Source organism: Ipomoea nil, unplaced genomic scaffold, assembly GCF_001879475.1.
Source record: "Ipomoea nil cultivar Tokyo-kokei standard unplaced genomic scaffold, Asagao_1.1 scaffold1043, whole genome shotgun sequence".
NCBI classification, from domain to species: Eukaryota; Viridiplantae; Streptophyta; class Magnoliopsida; order Solanales; family Convolvulaceae; genus Ipomoea; species Ipomoea nil.
The window spans coordinates 11,960,036-11,980,631 of record NW_017617471.1 but is presented as its reverse complement, the minus strand read 5'-3'; the positions used below and the strand labels follow the sequence as shown (position 1 = coordinate 11,980,631).

Sequence of the window (20,596 nt, the reverse complement as noted above, 5' to 3'; positions counted from 1 at the left end):
TGGAATGTAAAATATTGTTTTCATCCATTGCATGTGTTATACATGTTTGTTTGGTAATGAATGCGTAGGCCTCAGACGTAAACATGTAACAAACACTGTATATATATGGTATGCTTAATGATTTTGGAATGTAAAATATTGTTTTCATCCATTGCATGTGTTATACAAGTTTGTTTGGTAATGAATGCGTAGGCCTCAGACGTAAACATGTAACAAACACTGTATATATATGGTATGCTTAATGATTTTGGAATGTAAAATATTGTTTTCATCCATTGCATGTGTTATACATGTTTGTTTGGTAATGAATGCGTAGGCCTCAGACCTAAACGTAACAAACACTGTATATATATGGTATGCTTAATGATTTTGGAATGTAAAATATTGTTTTCATCCATTGCATGTGTTATACATGTTTGTTTGGTAATGAATGCGTAGGCCTCAGACCTAAACATGTAACAAACACTGTATATATCACTAAATTTGTTTTTATTCCCTCCTCATGCGATCCAACTTTTATATATATATATATATATATATATATATATATATATATATATATATATATATATATCTAGATTGTAAGGCGGCCTCTGGTTGCCCCTCAAGACACCATTGTGAATTTCTGAAAGTGAATATGTACACCCACCAATTACATATTTGAAATCCACACTCAATCTCCTTCTCTGCAGTGCTCCAGAGGGATGCCCCATTACTAGTATTGCATGAATGGTCATCATATTGTAGAGATTAATAAAGAATGCAAGCTTTTCCTCTCTTGACATATTAGACAAATCTACTCTCTGAAGCTCCTCTACGATCCTCAAGTACCTGGAAAAGTTTCTTTCAGTAAATAAAGAAGCATTTGTACCAAGAATACATATACAGGCTACAAATATGTGCACGAATTTATTTCTTTGCCCAGGGATTGAGTGGGGTGCCCTTGACTTACTTCAATAATGTCTCAAAGGCAATGAAAGAATCTACCCATACACCATAAAACAATTACACACTTAGAACAATAAACAGACCTTGCAAATTCCTCACTCCCATGGATGGTTCTATAGTCAACATGCCTCCTATCTTCTGACGTGTAAGCTTCAAAAATTGCATAAGATAAGAATCTAAGTCTGGATGAAATTTCTACTATGGGTTTTGGCTTCACTTCAATTATGCCCCTAGGAATGTTCTGGCATTGAGATACCAAAGGATCATCATCAAGGAAACAGTACAGGTGGTTGCCATCTTCAAATAAATTCTCACTGTAGCATAAACAAACACCAAAAACAAAGCATAGCATACAATTAGGCAGAAGGTGGAAAGTGTAAGCACAAGTCTAAAGAGAAAACACAATTTTCAGAAACTTACTCAAGTACATGGTGGAAGAAAAGGTTGCTTGCCAGTTTCCGACCAAATTCAATAGCCTACTCCGATCACAATAACAATAGAGGAAAGGTTATCAAATCATACTGGAATGAGAAGAAAACTAAACTAATATTCATTCTTCCATTTCCTCCATACTATAGCTTTTCTTTGTGAAGCTGAACCATTCATACTAGTCATTGTTATTGAGATTTAATCACCTACCACAACAAGAGGCATAAAGTTTCACAGAGTATATTTTACACAGTACACTCCCTCCTCTTCAAACACAGGTATTTATTTTTTTTACCAAGATAATAATAACTTTACTTCCTCAAAGAGTATAACTTGTTAGCTTGAAAACGGAATTACCAAATGCACCTATGCAGCAGAGGATATTAGAATAGAAAATAGTGTTTCTGAGAAAATATCATTTTTTAAGTATGATGTAGGGACAAAAGTGACAACCATATTCAAGCATAGAAATTATGTCCATGATCACAACAAGGTAAAATGTAGCATTAGCAGACAAAAACATTAAAACGGATATATTTTAAATACCTCAAACAAGTTGGAGATAATTATTCCAAAAGAAGAAAATCGGAGATGGGATTAAATTTTAATAGATTATGCAAGTCTAACAGCCATGTGCTCACTCATTGACCAATAGGTCATAGATTCAGACCGTGGAAAGCAGCACACTGAGAATAAAGTTAAAGTTACATATATCTTATTTTCCCAAACCCTTTATGACGCAGTTGCTCGGTGTCATGAGGTGGCTCTATTGCAGAGTGTCCACAAAAATAGTCTGAATAGAAGAGGACAAGCAAATTGCACAAGGGTAACTGTTATAGGAATTTTATTAAAGCCAACCAGATAGCATCAGCAATGCTCATTGAGTAAAACTTACATCTTACTGACAAACTAGAAAGATATCAATTCAATTGTAAACACCACTATACAGTTGTACAGCACTCTATTCTTTTATTGGTGAATTGCCCGAAAAACACAAATGAGGAAAAATTCAATACATTATTAGATCAGTAAATCATGTAGCAGACACCACAAGCTTTTGTTTCCAAACTAAGCTTTATAATATAGACTACCCAGTCTGTAATTCTCAAGCTAACTGGCAATAGCTCCTTCTAATTATGTAACCAAGGCACCAGAGAAAGGGATGTAAAGTAATTAAGAAACATGGATTTTACTTCAGAAATAACTACATACGTTTACCATTATATGGTATGAAGTAGGACTAACCTCTTCCCTTTCCAAGTATTGATCTTCTGACAGGAAATCTACTGCTTCTGATCCCAGAAAACACTTGGTGAATCTCCGCATTTTGTAAAAGCGGTCACTTACAGGAATAGAGTCTTTCATTTTTCTAACAATAAGTGCTAGCTCATCAATAGAACCACTACTGGACAAGTCATCTTCACCTGAAAGAGGGGGTAAAGGTGCTTTAGAGGATGGTGTCTCACTAACAACATATTCAATCTTCTCAGCAAGATTCCCAGACACATCTAAGCTTCTTATTTCACTCAATCCACCTATAAGCACTTCATTAAAGAACACTCTAGGAACATCAGAGGAGCCAGCAATCTTCTCCAGTTCCAGCTTTCTACTTGGGTACACATCAATATTGATTTCAATATATCGAAGTCTTTTATTGTATAGAAACTTTCTTAACTGCTTACAGTCGTTGCAATCAAACCTTGTGTACAACAAAATCTGTCCTTTCATCGCTACTGGTTGGAGTGCTTCTTCTATGGCCTTTTCTTTCTCTCCAACTTTGTCATCAGCATTGTCATCATCATTAAATATCTCAATTAATCTAAGGGCACTCCATCCAGATTGATCTCTATTTTTCTGAGAGACATCTTGATGCTCAGTTTCAATGGAAGTAGGTCTAACCTCCTTAGAACTGCTGCAATTCCTACTATTCTCATCTGCACCCAGAGCATCTTGTCCATCATTGCTTTTCCCAGAAAGGCGACGAAAAACACTAGCAACTGCAATTGCACTCTTCAGCTTTAAAAAATGCTTTACAGATCCTGCCTTTTCAGGCAAAGATCCCTGTTGCCCCAAGTCTTGACCAGGGGAATGAATTGATGAACTCCTATTGACTTCTGGTTTGGGAGCCTCTGCTCCATTAGGGACAGGCTCTACTATCTTATCCTTCTCATAAAGATTGCCTTCGAGGCTCTTGTTTGTTTCCCTGGGATTTCCAGAATCCTCATCCTCTCCAACAACCCTTCTTCCATTTAACTCATCTGTACCGAGTGCCTGCCCAGAAATCTTTTCACTCGTGTTCAATGGTTTATTCTCTTTTGGCAATTGAACTTCTTCTTCTCTATGAACACTGACCTCTCCTTCCATCTTTTCTGATGGTGAATGTGCCTTAGTCTCAGAGTTCCCTTCTTGCAACTCAGAAATAACATTCTTCCCAACAGATTGAAAATTTGAATTTTTTTCTCCTAAAGAGTTCTCTCCTTCCATCTTTTCTGATGGTGAATGTGCCTTATTCTCAGAGTTTCCTTCTTGCAACTCAGAAATAACATTCTTCCCAACAGATTGAAAATTTGAATTTTTTTCTCCTAAAGAGTTCTCTCCTTCCATCTTTTCTGATGGTGAATGTGCCTTAGTCTCAGAGTTCCCTTCTTGCAACTCAGAAATAACATTCTTCCCAACAGATTGAAAATTTGAATTTTTTTCTCCTAAAGAGTTCTCTCCTTCCATCTTTTCTGATGGTGAATGTGCCTTAGTCTCAGAGTTCCCTTCTTGCAACTCAGAAATAACATTCTTCCCAACAGATTGAAAATTTGAATTTTTTTCTCCTAAAGAGTTCTCTCCTTCCATCTTTTCTGATGGTGAATGTGCCTTAGTCTCAGAGTTCCCTTCTTGCAACTCAGAAATAACATTCTTCCCAACAGATTGAAAATTTGAATTTTTTTCTCCTAAAGAGTTCTCTCCTACTTGTCCACCATGGCCATCAACCAAAATCTTCTCCATTGGATAGCTTGGTGAAGAATTTCCAATTTCCTTGTCATCTAATGGGGCATTGAGTGCATTTCCATGTTGCACTTCAGTATTCATGCTACTAACCGAATTTATCTGATCAGAAACTTTATTTTCCTGGGTTTTAGTATCAACATCATGTTCATCTCCTTCCATTACAGTGGCTTGAACAAAGGCTGCACTTCTCTCAGGGGTATCTAACTTTTCCATGATCAGTATGTAAACTCCAAAGTAGCATAACTTTCAGATAAATACTATAATGGCAAAATAGTTAATGGTAACAAAATTTGGGACTTTAGAAGTAGTCTGCAATGATGATAAGAAAACGTAAGTTTAGCTTGAAGCAAAATGTCAACAACAAAAAAAATTGAGAAAAGGAAAGCATAAAAGATTTATCCCAAATTTAAAAGGTCATTCAATTCAATCAGGGAAAAAAAAAAAAAAGGAAAGGTTTGAGGAGAGATTGTCCTCCATCCTGTCAGATATCTTTCTTGCCCAGCATGTGAAGAAAATGAGGTTCAAATTAGCACTCCATTTCTCAACAAGCACTATACACGGAAACATATCTCTCAACCCCACACCCACCCCAACACACTCATTTCCTTTCTTCTCATCTAAGTACAAATTTTCTTTTCTGTTTTCCCATTCCTCTTATCTTCTCTCCCATTTTGTTGACCCTCACTTTCTACCCATCCACACATAGCACAAAAGCTATTCTGTAGTGAAAAGCATTTTAAGTCTTTTAGCCAGAATTCTTACAGATGTTGATTTTTCTTTTTGGTAAGAGATTGTGTAGTACTGATCCAACACATGACAAAATCCAGTTTGAGAGTGGTTGTTTTAAACAACCAGGGACTTGATTCGAAATTTTAAACCGCAAGTGGCTCATGATAATTTTTTTTTTTATTTCCATCAAGCGATATAGTTCCATGCAACTCTTCCACATTCTTTTAGTTTCATATCAGTGATTACACAGTAGTGAAAAAAGCAACCTGAAATGTAATGAAAAACTGACACATACATACAGAGATCCATAAAGCCTTTTTTTTTTTCCAAATGCATATGGATAGGCTCATCATCATCATCATCATTTCACTAAATTCAATCACCACTAAAAAAAAAAAAAAAAAAAAAAAAAAAACACTTAAAGTAAATCATCAAATGATTGGAAAACAGAGTAAAACTAAAATCAATACCAATGAATCGTGCTTCAAAAAACTAATCTTAAAAAAGACGCAATATTATCCCACAGTGATAATGCTTCAGGCTGGCAATCTTCAAACAGTATAACGCCAATCCACACTTGGAATACACAAAAATTAAAGTATAATGACGAACAAATAATTGCACATTCAAATGCGGAAAGAAAAGACTTAATTTATCCTCAAAAAATGTTTGTTCACGTCATGCGTACAGGCGTTCGATATGAGAACGAAAGGAGAAAAAAAAAACTTACGGATCTGAAATGGGACGGATTGAGAAGAGAATGAGGGATTGAAAGGAATCGGAAAAAGATTCGGCGGGGGGTTTACAAAATTTCAGTATTAAATGTAATGTGAAATTTAAGGAAGATTGAAGGGAAACCGTCGTTTTGGAGGAGGACGAGACCCGCGTGACTGGCGGGAACTCATTCTATCGTTCATCATGTTACTTTTTTGCTTCCTTTTATCTTAACTAGTATTTGCACCCGTGCGATGCACGGAATAGATTTGTTGTAATATATTAAGAATATATAAATTAATATATAATTATTTAAATTAGAACATCAAATATTATATAGTGCAATTTTGATGTTATCATTGCTTGAATTTGTGCAAATATTTGATCAAATTAATAGCTAATGTCTAGATGTAAGCATGCGGTGCTATAACTTTGAAGATTTTATTTATCATTGTTTAATATTTTCATAAATTAGTCAAATGTGCTCGTTCTCTAACAACTCAGTTATATAAATGAATTGTTATCCTTATTCATTTGTATGGAAGATATGTGTTTTTTGTCTAGATATATAGCAATTTTTTCATTTAAAAAAAAAAACTTAATATCACCGATTATATTTAAACCTCTTTGTAGACGACAATGGTAGTGGCAACACAATCTTGTTCATCTTCGCCTAGAACTAACACCTTCAATCTATCAGGACGGATTACTTTGGTGAAAATATATAATGGTAGAATATTACTCAATTAGTTATACTTGTATATTTTCAATCAATTAGTAATATCATATTCATTTTCAGCCAATTATTCTTTTTTATTTTCAGTCAATTAGTGAATTAGAATATCAAATGCAGTGTTATTTTTTACCTAATTTTCGTTCCATTTTTAATTGATGATGTAGATATTATTATTAAAATATTTCCGTTCCATTTTTAATTTACCTTTACTATTATTCAGGGGCGGAGCCAGCATGGGGGCAGCTGCCCCCCACCCCCACCCCTACCCCTACCCCTACCCCTATATTATCCTTGTATGTATATATGTATATATAGAACAAATTAAAGTATTAGTAAATGAAACACAGAAGTGTTAACATGTGTTGGTTTAGTGCAGTTGGCTGGGCGGGCGTTTAGCCTTTTGTTAGGTCGAGGGTTCGAATCCTGTGGTGCTAGTAAATTTTATGACTATTTATTATTAATTGTTAGGCTATTACTTCAACACAATTTCATATATATAAAATGAGATGTGTACTTTATAATTTATTTTCTATTCTAATTAATTCATCAAATTAATTATGTTTCATATTTTATTATAAATATTTTTATAAAGTTTTGATATGTTTTATTTTTTACTTATATATCAAAAATATTTATAATTATACTTCTTTAAGTGTTTCATTTTTTTAAAACTTTTTTTTTTTTTGTAATGTTCTGCCCCCACTGACAAAAAATCTTGGCTCCGCCACTGTTATTATTTAAAATATGCATTTACTATTGATAATGTAGAATATTAGTATTGAAATATTTTCCTCCAATTTCTAATTTCCATTCCATTTTTAATTAACATGCAATGATCTGACCATTTCTTTTTTTTTTTTAGTCAATTATGGATCCTTTTGCAGTCAATTATTAATATTCATTTTCTTTTATATTTTCAGTCAATTAGTAATATTAGATTCATTTTCAGTCAATTATTCTTTTTAATTTTCAATAAATTAGTTAATTAGAATATAGATGCAGTTATATTTTTACCTAATTTTCGTTCCATTTTAATTTAATGATGTAGAATATTATTAATGAAATATTTTCGTTTCATTTTTAATTTACCTTTACTATTTTTGAAAATATGCCTTTACTATTTGATGATGTAAAATATTATAATTGAAATATTTTCTTTCCATTTTTAATTTTCCTTTACTTCTTAAAAAAAAAAAAAAAAAAAAAAAAAAAAAAAGACTTTGGACTTACCAATACTTGCCCACATTGATGGCCAAATAATTATGTTTGTAAGAGGAGCAATTTATATAGAGGAGCTCAAAAGCTCATCTTTCCAGACAATTTTAATGTGAGATCAAAATGATACCACATTATTTACAAAGGAGCCAGTGGCTCACTTTTGTCTTCTTCTTATTTTTTAATTTTAATTTTATTTTATATATCGTTTTGTTTGGATTATTATTATTATTGTTATTATTATTATTATTGATTAGTTGTTGTTATTATTGTTATTGTTATTATTTTAATTTTAATTGTAATTTAATTTTATTATTATTACATTATTACATAGGGTTTTTATTATACTTCAACAATAATATTATCAATTATATTATAGAATATAATACCATACATAATAGTACTAATTATGCAATATTACCAATTAATATATTTTATTTAATTTCCATTTGACATTTACATACCAAATAAGCTTTACTACAAAAGTTTGGACTGGAAAAATGAAATAGGATGATTATATATATATATATATATATATATATATATATATATATATATATATATATATATATATATATTACCCTAATACCAAATTTATAATTCTGACTTTAAAATTCTTATTATTATTATTATTATTAACATCAACATTTGATTAGTTTTATAAATTCTGTGTAATTTATATATGCACTATGCATAAATTCCTAATTTCCTAGTATAATAATATTTTTCTGCCCATATATATATTAAATATTATTAATTGTATATAATATCTATATATAAATAATGGATGGTATTATAAAAATGCCCCTATATTTTGGGGGTAATTTGGCTAGCAGGATTTTACTTTTAATTATATATAGAATAGAATATAGAATATAGATTTCCGTTCCATTTTTAATTTACTTTTACTATTGTTTAAAATATACATTTACTATTTATGATGTATAGTATTATTATTGAAATATTTTTGTACAATTTTAGTTTCCATTCCATTTTTAATTAAAATGCAATGATCTAAGCATTTATTTTTTCATATTAGTCAATTATGAATCATTTTTTTATTTGCATTCAACTATTCTTTTTCAATCAATTATTCTTTTTTATTTTCAGTGAATTAGTCCATTAGAATATTAGACGCAGTGATATTTTTACCCGATCTTCATTCCATTTTTAATTGATGATCTAGAATATTATTATAGAAATATTTCTGAAGGGGATACCCACATATACAATTTACACCTACAACTCCCAGATAGAGGAGCAACCTGATACCAATGGACCACAAGGTCCTTGGTATTTTTAATTTACCTTTACTATTACTTAAAATATGCATTTACTATTGATGATGTAGAATATTATTATTGAATTATTTCCTTTTCATTTTCAATTTACCTTTACTTGATGATGTAGAATATTATTATTAAAATATTTCCGTTCCATTTTTAATATTCATTCCATTGTTTAAAATTGTGAAAGATTTATGACATAATTGTGATTTGATGTATTATACTATATAATATCAAAATGCAATGATCTGACCATTTCCTTTTCCATTTTAGTCAATTATGGATCTTTTTTTTTTTCAATCAATTATTAATATTAATTTCTTAATTTATGTTTCCTTTTCTATTTTTAATTTTAATTTCTGTTTCGTTTTCTATTTTAAATTTTCAGTCAATTATTAATATTCATTTCTTTTTGTTTTACGTCCATTCCATATGTTTTTTTTTTTGAATGCTACTGACTCTACATTGTAGTATCTGTTCAAACATACTTTCTCAACCTAATGAAAAGCACAAAAAGTCAACAACGCCTCCACTGAGTCTGAATCTCATAACCTCCCACATAGGAGAGGTCATTACATGTCCATTCCATTTTTAATTTACCTTTATTATTTATTATTGTTTCATTTGTTTGGGTAGGAAATCAAATAAATATAATTTTGTTTTTAATTATAGTATATATAGTATAGAACCTTTCAAAAAAAAAGATAGTATAGAAGTATATATACAGATATAGATATAGATATAGATATAGATTATTATTAATAATAATTAGTCTATTACTTAATAAATTAGAAACCAAAGACAAAGATGGCTCCCCTTTATAAATGATGTGGGATAATTCTGATCCCACATTGAAAATGTTTGGAAAGAGGAGCTCTTGAGCTCCTCTATATAAGAGGATCATTGCTCCTCTTACAAACATATAATTGCTTGCCCATCAATGTGAGCAAGTGTTGAGAAGTCCAAAGACTTTTTTTTTTGGTACTATTGACCCGACAAATTATGCTGTGGCACCGTGTCCACCTTGCAAAGTAGACACTGTTCAAAAATTGTTCATAATTATGAATATATAGTTCTATAATTATAAACATAGTGTTGTGAACATAATTATAAACATATAGTTATGTAATTATGAATATAGAGATTCAATAATTGTGAATATGAAATTCAAAAATTATGAATATATATATCCAAACAAAACGATATACAAACATTTATTACAACAACAACAACAACAATAATAATAATAATAATAATAATAATAATAATAATAATAATAATAATAATAATAATAATAATAATAATAATAATAATAATAATAATAATAATAATAGTCATCATCATCATCATCCAAACAAAACGATATACAAAATAAAATTAAAATTAAAAAAAAAAGAAAAAAAAAAGACAAAAAGGAGCCACGAGCTCCCCTTTGTAAATGATGTTGGATCATTTTGATCTCACATTGAAAATATTTGGAAAAGGAGCTCTTGAGCTCCTTTATATAAGAGGAGCAATGCTCTTCTTACAAATATAATTTGTTTGTCCATTAATGTGGACAAGTATTGAGAAGTCCAAAGGCAAATATTTTATTTTTTGAGTACTATTGACACGTCAAATTATGCTGTGGAATTATGTCCACCTAGCAAGGTAGACACGGTTCTAAAATTGATCATAATTATGAATATATAGTTCTAAAATTATGAACATAATGTTGTGAACATAATTATGAACATATAGTTATGTAATTATGAATATAGAGATTCAATAATTGTGAATATGAAGTTTAGAAATTATGAATATATAGCTTTATAATTATGAACATATAGTTTAGTAATTATGAACATAGAGTTTTGTAGTTGTGAATATAGAGTTCAATAATTATGAATATGAAGTTCAAAGATTCTGAATATTTAGCTTTATAATTATGAACATATAGTTCAGTAATTATGAACATAGAACTGTGTCCACCTTGCAAAGTGGACACGGTTCCACATCATAACTATTCGATTCACCGTGTTACATGTAGTATCTGTTCATATAGACTTTCTCAACCTATTGAAGCCCAACGTTTCAAAATGCTCTTATTTAAGAAACCTTATTTTAATGGCTTCTTATTTTAGTTTTTTTTTTTTTAATTTATTAGGGGGTTTGACTAAGATTAACCCAAAATGTATATTTGTTGTTTTAGTTTTTAGCACTTTAGAGCAAATTGCTAAATTATTAAATAATATTTTTTATGTTTTGATTAAATATAAAATGTTAAACAATCGAATTTTTTAAAATTTTGAATAATTCTTCAAATAATCAAATTACAATAACAAAACTATATACAAAATAAAATTAAAATTTAAACAAAAAAAAAAAAAAAAAAAAAAAGGAGTCACGGACTCCTTTTGCAAATGAGTGGGATCATTTTGATCACACTTTGAAAATGTTTGAAAAGAGAAAGCTCATCTATATAAGAGGAGCAAAACTCCTCTTACAAACATAATTACTTGCACATCAATGTCGGCAAGTATTGACAAGTCAAAAGGTTCTTATTTAAGAAGTTTTAGCGTTGTCTTCTTATTTTAGTTTTTATTAATTTATTGATTAATTTATTATTTATTATTTATTATTATTTATTTATTTATTTATTAGTAGTGGGGGTTTGAAAAGATTAACCCAAAATGTACGTGTTGTTTTAGTTTTTAGCAATTTGAAGCAAATTGCTAAGTTATTAAATAATATTTTGATTTTTTGATTAAATTTAAAATATTAAACAAACGAATTTCTTAAAATTTTTGTGAATTTGCCAAATAATCAAATTACAACAACAACAATAAGAACAATAACAATAACAATAACAATAATAATAATAATAATAATAATAATAATAATAATAATAATAATCCAAACAAAACTATATACAAAATAAAATTAAAATTAACAAAAAAAAAAAAAAAAACAAACAAACAAAGGGGAGCCACAGGCTCCCTTTGTAAATGATGTGAGTTTATTTTCATCCTAAATTGAAAATGTTTGAAAAGATGAGCTCTTGAGCTCCTCTATATTAAGAGGTACAAACATAATTGTTTGCTCATCGATGTGGCGAATATTGAGAAGTTAAAAGTTTCTTAGTTAAGAAACATTAGTTTTGTCTTCTTATTTTAATTTTATTTATTTATTATTTATTATTTATTATTGGGGGTTAGGAAAGATTAACCCAAAATGTATGTGTTGTTTTAGTTTTTAGCAGTTTGGAGCAAATTACTTAGTTATTAAATAATATTTTTGGTGTTTTGATTAAAGATAAATTGTTAAAATGACGAATTTGTCAATAATCAAATAATAATAATAATAATAATAATAATAATAATAATAATAATAATAATAATAATAATAATAATAATAATAATAATAATAATAATAATAATAATAATAATAATAATAATAATAATAATAATAATCATCCAAACAAAAGGATATACAAAATAAAATTAAAATTTTAAAAAAAATTAGAAGAAGACAAAAGGGAGTCACGGGCTCCCTTTGTAAATGATGTGGGATCATTTTGATCTCACATTGAAAATGTTTGGAAAGAGGAGCAATGCTCCCCTTACAAACATAATTGCTTGCCCATCAATGTAGGCAAGTAACTGGAAGGGTGTAGTTGAGTGTAAGGGACTCATCTATCCTTAACCAAAGGTCAAGGGTTTGATCCTTGGATTTGGGAATGGAGCAGCCTTAAATCTCTAAACCAGTTGTCCCACTTAAAAGAGGTGCTTACAATTTAGCAAGGGGATTAGTCACTGTGATTGACGGCTGGGTTTACCAAAATAAAAAATAAAAAAATCAATGTGGGCAAGTATTGAGAAGTCCAAAGTCTCTTCTTCTCCTTTTTTTTTTTTTTTTTTTTTTTTTTTTTTGGTTAGAAATAAAGAAAAATTAAAAATGAAAAGGAAATATTTCAATAATAATATTTTACATCATCAAATAGTAAAGACATATTTTAAAAAATAGTAAAGATAAATTAAAAATGGAACGAAAATATTTCATTAATAATATTCTACATCATCAAATTAAAATGGAACGAAAATTAGGTAAAAATATCATTGCATCTATATTCTAATTGACTAATTGATTGGAAATAAAAAAGAATAATTGACTGAAAATGAATCTAATATTACTAATTGACTGAAAATATAAAAGGAAATGAATATTAATAATTGACTGCAAATAAAAAATGATCTGTAATTGACTAAAAAAATGGTAAGATCATTGCATTTTAATTAAAAATAGAATGGAAATTAAAAATTGGAGGAAAATATTCCAATAATAATATTCTACATTATCAATAGTAAATGCATATTTTAAACAATAGTAAAGGTAAATTAAAAATAGAACGGAAATATTTCAATAATAATATCTACATCTTAAATTAAAAATGGAACGAAAGTTAGGTAAAAATATCACTGCATTTGATATTCTAATTGACTGAAAATAAAAAAGAATAATTGGCTGAAAATGAATCTGATATTACGAATTGACTGAAAATATAAAAGGATAACTAATTGAGTGATATTCTACCATTATATATTTTCACCCAAGTAACCCTTCCTGATGGAGAAGATGTTAGCTCTAGACGAAGATGAACAATATTGTGTTGTCACTACCAATATTGTCTACAAAGCGGTTTCAATAATGTGTAAATATAATCGGTGATATTAATTTTTTTTAAATGAAAAAATTGTTATATATCTAGACAAAAGAATATATATTCCATACAAATGAATAAGGATAACACGCAATTCATTTCTATAACTGAGTTGTTAGAGAACGAGCACATTTGCCTAATGTATGAAAATACTAAACAATGACAAATAAAATCTTCAAAATTATAGGGCCGCATCCGTACATCTAGACATTAGCTATTAATTTGAGCAATTATTTGCACAAATTTAAGCAATAATAACATCAAAATATATAAACGATTCAAATCATATCTTTAATTGCATTATATAATTCTTATATAATATTTGATGTTCTAATTTAAATAATTATATATCGATTCATATATTCTTAATATATTACAACAAATCCATTCCGTGCATCGCACGGGTGCAAATACTAGTTTATACTAAAATCAAAACTATGTAACTAAATGTTTCATTTCCTATAAAATATAATTTTATTTTTAAGTTCGGGAAATTTCTCCTTTAATTTTTTTTATTACAAGGGAAGGGGATATCTAAATATACAAGCTACTACGCCTTCACCGAAGCTCGAACTCATCACCTCCCACATAGGCATTAAACAAAATTATATGCATTCATCACCTCACAGGCTCACACAGTCACACTACATAATTATATGCATTGCCGCCATTAAACAAGATTATTATATTTAATTTTAAATAAAAGACAAGGAAACTGCACCAAGATTATATTTAATGGCGGCAATGCATAAAAGACAAGGAAACTCCAACAAGATTCATATTTCATGGCGGCAATGTATATGATTAGCTAGTCACCAAACAACCCTAAATGAAAGAGTTTGAAACTGGCTGTATCATCACTTCATGAAATCTACACGGATAATTTGAAGAGAGAAGTGTTTTATTCCAATTTGTCAACATTGTAAACCTGTTGCACTAATCGTGTACACTAACATGCAAAAATAAAAAATAAAAAATAAAAAATACAGTGATTAAATGCTTTTAAAGAAATGAGATCAGGAACTGATTCAACTCAAAAGCTACAAAAGGATTAGGCTTCTAAGAGTTCATAACTGGGTAATATATGAGCTCCCTGACTGGTTCAGAAAGGCGGTACACATGAGAAAAACTGTATGTTCACTTATCTACGCCCAGAAACTTGGCATAGCGGTCAGTTTTCTCCGTCTTGTGGTCATAGTACTCCACCACAGCTGCTCCAGCTAAAGCAGCAAGGGTAAAAGCCTGTGCATGCAACCTGAAATTAAATAAACAAGGCGTTTAATACGCGTATTGAAAAAGCATGAGATGGTATAGACAGACAAGAAGATAAAGCTCTGTAGGTTAAACGAAGAATTTGTCCCTTGTTTCTACAAATCCCCTCCAATAGTCTCTACCCAAAAGACCAAAACCTACCCTTATCCCACTAGGCACTAGCGGCACCTTACTGTCACCACCACAGATTACTCTCCTTATTTTGTCAACCATGCCCTCTCCTTTTTTTTTTTTTTGGGTATACCCAAGGTTTCCACCGTCAGACACAGTGACTAATCCCCTCGCTGAATTGTAGGCACCTCTTTTGGATGGGACAACTAGCTTGGAGATTTAAGGCTGCTCCATTCCCAAAGCCAATGATAGAACCCTTGACCTTTGGTGAGTCCCTTCCACTCAACCACACCCTACAGGTTACCATGCCCTCTCATGTTCATTCTCCTCATCCCTCTAACTCTTCCTAGTCAATATCTTTAGGATAAGCAGCACAAGCCACCCCATGCTTGTTAAGAGTTAAGACTAAACAACAAGCACACGTAGCAGGTCCATTAACAAATTAATTACTCGTTTATGTCAACAATAGCACTAAAATATTGTAATATTGTAGGTGTAGATGTTTAAATTCAAGGGTATACAACTAGTTTTACAAATATAATGTGTCCTAAACTAATTATCAAACAACAAGAATTAGACATTCAACAATCAAAATCTACAGCCATAAACTTTCTTAAGATACTGTCATAGAATAACTTCACCTCAGAAAGTCATTAGAGTATCGGATAGAAACCAAAAATCCATTAAAACATACTATGATTAATATCATCAAAAAGAAACAAGTTATACAAGAGACAAACATCAGAGCAGACACTTAATATTGAGAGGAAAACTAAGGAGTGATCTTGTGTTTTGTCCAGAGAAGATCACATCATCAAAATCTACAGTGGTAAACTTTCTTAAGATAATGCCATATGCGCTCCTTGTTTTATAGTTTTAGTGGCAAGCATGCAAAGTGTGTGGTATGATATTGTGTTTTGTGACTTTTGCCCAGAGAAAATCAAAGCTTAAACAGAGCACCATTGTTGGTTAACACCCTTAGGGTCCGTTTGGAAACCCGGAAAATGACTTTTGGAAAATGTTTTCCAAGTTTTCAGTGTTTGGATGCAGTAGGAAAATCCAGTCAACGGAAAACATTTTCCATTGACTAGGGAAAATGTAGGCATTTTTGCAGAAAATGACTTGCCAAATTTTGACGTAAGTCATTTTCCACCAACACTCAAATCATGGTTGCCTTCGACTCCTCAGTCTCCATCCATTCATATATTTTTCAAAATACAACCAAACACGGGAAAAGAAAATGTTTTCCAGAAAACGAGTCATTTTCCGGAAAACATTTTCCAGAAGTCATTTTCCTGCTTTCCAAATGGACCCTTAGTATGCATAGAGTTGGTCATTTTTAAGCAAGACTAGATGCAATCCTGCTAGGATGGATACTACAAGATGGAAGTTTAACTACATTCAAAAAAAAATCACCTCAGAAAGTCATTAGAGTATCAGATAGAAACCAAAAATCCATTAAAACATACTATGACTCATATCGGCAAAAAGAAACAAGTTATACAAGACAAACACCACAGCAGACACATAATATTGAGAGGGAAAACTAAGGAGCCATTTGTTGTGTCTGTTGAAATTAGGAAAAAGGGTTTAACCAAAAAAAGGATTTGTTATGTTGGGTGTGAAAACATTTGGAAGCCATTCCTTTCTTTAACCAATCCCCCACCAAACTGCCACCTCCATCTTGAAATAGATGATTAAGATCACCAAAATTAAATCTCCCAAATTTTATGTTCACCAAATATACATATTGGAACACATATTTATGAAACAATTCAACAAATTAAAAAAAAAAAAAAAAATACTGAAACCAAAGGAAATAACTTACAAACAATCCATCATCAGAGGGAGAATATATTTCCACTGCGATTTGAAAAAATAAAATAAAATAAACAATAGTATACCTAGCGTGAATGATTCTGACACTGGTTTTCATGTTGGGCTTAGACCAATTGTACGCAATAGATCCCGTAATACCGCTGAGCCACAAACACCCTTCAAACGAAATTCAACAAATTATTAACAAATAGAGTAGAATAAAAGAAGCCCGTTTGAGATTAGAGGAAGAATGAAGAAGGCATACCAACGGTGCGAAGCTTATGATCAGAGACCCATTCTTTAACGGAATCGAAGGTGGACTTGGGGGTAGAGTTAGATTCAGGCATCTTTGGTTGAAGAGATGAGAAAGGTGGGTAGCTAGGGGGTTGAGGACGAAGAGAATGCGTAAGGAAAACGAGGAGGAATGAAATGTTGACCGGAGAGGAAGAAGGGATCCTTCTTTATATTGTGGAAAAACCGAAAAACAAGAGGAGAAGGCCGATTTTGATTCTGAAAACACAAAAACGGTGGGCGCGCACCTTTTAAGCATTAAAACATTAAAAAAAAAAAAATTAAAAGAAATAACGCTCCCCACCACCCTCAGGAAATTGCTGCCTCTGTTATCTACGCCTAACTATGTAATTTTGTCGAGAGTAAATATCCAAAATGATCCCTCGACTATAGCTAAATTCACAAATTAATTCTCGATTTTCAATTTCAACCAATTAAGTCCTTAACTTTGTAATTTTGACACGATTTAATCCTCCATTTATTTGACCATTTGTTGACTGTGATTTTTGAGGATATATATGTAATTTCTTGGTCCATCATCGGTTTTTTAAAGTTCCGGTTGCATTTTCGGACCGCACTGTTACATTTGAATCCACTGTCGAAAGCAATCTACCAAATCCGGTCGTCTTTCTTCATCTTCCATTTAGATTCAATGTAGTTGAGTTCGTACCAGAGCAAAGAAGACAGCGTGTTTCCGAACCAGTGCAACATCATCCTAGAGGCCTCCACGTGCTCCGACGAGAGCTGAAGGTTCTTCTGGAGATCGTTGATCACGGTCAACAAACGGTCAAATAGATTGAGGATCAAATCATGTCAAAATTGCAAAGTTAAGGACTTAATTGGTTGAAATTGAAAGTCGAGGACCATTTTGTGAATTTAGTTATAGTCGAGGGACCATTTTGGGTATTTACTCTTTTGTCAATTTCAGTCACCCGGTCAAATTGCCGGTTAAATTTTGCCGGAAAATTTTAATAGTTAAAATAATAAGGATATTTTGGTTGTTTCACGCCTCTTTTCTTCTTCTCCGGCGAGTCTATCTCTTTTTCTCCCGTTTCCGGCGTTCTTTCTCCTTCTAAACTCTATCTTTAATACCATCAAGCTTCATTTCTCCATCATCTTAGTTCATTGCATTCACCGGAAATGGGAGAGGAAGGGATGGACTCGCCTGGGAAGAAGAAAAGAGACGTGAAATGATCAAAATACCCTCATTATTTTAACAATTAAAATTTTTCGGCGAAATTTGACCGGCAATTTGGCCGAAGTGACCAAAATTGACAAAAATTGCATAGTTAAGGTACTAAATTGACACTTTTAAAAATCAAGGACTGAAATTAACAAGACCCCTATAGACATATGACCAAAATTGAAATTTCCTCGACTCTAACCATTCTCTTTTTCTTTTTTTTTTTTTTTCTAACTAAATTTTCATGTGCATTGCGCAAACGAGATAGAATTATTTTTAAATAAGTACTTTAAATTATATTGATGTAAAATTATATAAAAATGTTCATGCATTGGTATTTGACTGCAAGGTCAATCATGACCCTGTCTGGACCGTGCGACCCCACAGGGCCTCCAATTTGTGGGGACTTAATTTTTTAAAAAAATATTTGAGATATAATCTATTATTTTTTGTACTTGATAATTTTTATTTTTATTTTAAATTCATAGATTAGTCTTAATTGTAATTGAAAATAAAACTTTAAATGAATTGACATCGAAATTTTGGTGAATAATTTTGTATTTAAATATGAACGAAAAATGACACTTTTAAATTAACTTTTGAATTGTATTCTTTCTTTGTTAAATTTTTATGCATTATATTTGGACAATGTTAAGAAATAGTACTCTCTATTATTTCATACTATTATCTCTAACTACACAAACACACTGCCATATATATACATGCTAAACACACGATAGAAGACCCTTCACATCCCATGACTCTTCATATGTCATGGCCCTTCACATCCCTATCGTATTCACTTTTCATATGTCATGGCCATTCACAACCCTATCTTATTCACTTCTAACACTCCCCTCAAGCTGGAGCATATATATCAATCATGCACAGCTTGTTACAAATATAACATGAGTCATAGGACTTCACATCTAGAGTCATAACCTTCGAGACCAACACCTAGGTCTCAAACCACTTGAACAATCTTCAAATCACGTTGTGTCAAATCAGTACACAGCTCAACTTGTCGCACCAACAAAGCTTCCACGAAGCCAAAACCAGGCCAAACACCACAGCGCACCTGCCACTCACACCCCACACCGTTATTAACACTGCCTAACAACACAATGTTCCTGCTTCTTGCACCACAAACCATTATTAGCGTTGCCCAACACCAGTGTTTTCCTGTTTTCCTGGTGCATTACACAAATTGGTTCATCTCGAACCATTCTTCTTCTTGGTTCATCCTGAACAATTCTTCTTCAGCCATCGGCCTTCCATAACTGCCGCGACATATGTCAGGTCTGCATCCCTCCTGGCACCCGTGCTGCTCATCACTGCAACACCCCTGTTTACTCACATTGAACAAGCAATGACTCAACTCATACCAAAATATGAAACTAACCCCATGACCCATAGCCCAAACACCATATAAACTAAACTTAATAATAAGCCCACAAAATAAAAAAAGGAACACAAATAACCTAAAAACCTGACTAATTATTCCCTTATCAGTTTCATCCTTCATCCTTATCAACTTCATCCTCAACATTTCAACATCAACAACACCGTCACTTCACCATCTACAACCACAGCCGCCGAAAGTGAAAGAGAGAGAGAGAGAGAAAGACGAAGTCGCGAAAGCTGATGAAGACGGGCACCAATGACACCATGATGGAACGGGTTCATCAAGACGATACGAGGGAGACAAATTAATAATAATAATAATAATAATAATAATAATAATATTATTATTATTATTATTATTATTATTATTATTATTATTATTATTATTATTATTATTATTATTATTATTATTATTATTATTATTATTATTATTATGGCTCGCAAGCGGCTCGACGAGCCATGAACTTAGAATAATTAGGCTCGGCTCAAGCTCGATTATTAAATGAGCCGCTCGAGTTCAGCTCGGCTCATTTACACCCCTATTATAAAGCAATGATTTTATTCCATCAAAATATAATGATTACATCTCAATTCAACCAAAATTCCATTCAACAACGTACAAGGGTTTCAATCAACCATTACAAGACATAGAGCTGTCAAAATGGGCTTAGCCCGCCGGGCTTTCCCGCCCCGCCCACCAAAAGGGCGGGGTGGGCTCGTGTTTTTGAAGAACGGGCTTTTTTGCCCGCCCCGCCTAGCCC

At 31.4% G+C, this 20,596-nt stretch overlaps 2 protein-coding genes across 2 annotated transcripts; both read right to left on the bottom strand.

Annotated features, from left to right (window-relative positions):
• Positions 1-572: 572 nt before the first annotated feature.
• On the bottom strand, positions 573-19,661 carry LOC109181270 (the record flags this gene model as incomplete). Its single annotated transcript, XM_019331022.1, has 5 exons — positions 19,578-19,661; positions 2,623-2,912; positions 1,369-1,424; positions 1,032-1,262; positions 573-831 (listed from the first exon to the last, which is right to left on the bottom strand). Coding segments are annotated over exons 1-5 (843 nt in total), but the record flags the coding sequence as incomplete, so codon positions are not given.
• On the bottom strand, positions 14,560-17,453 carry LOC109181573. Its single transcript, XM_019331406.1, has 3 exons — positions 17,223-17,453; positions 17,044-17,134; positions 14,560-15,011 (listed from the first exon to the last, which is right to left on the bottom strand). Exons 1-3 carry the CDS (start codon positions 17,302-17,304, stop codon positions 14,894-14,896), a joined length of 291 nt encoding a protein of 96 aa, XP_019186951.1. The 5' UTR covers positions 17,305-17,453; the 3' UTR covers positions 14,560-14,893.
• Positions 19,662-20,596: the final 935 nt, after the last annotated feature.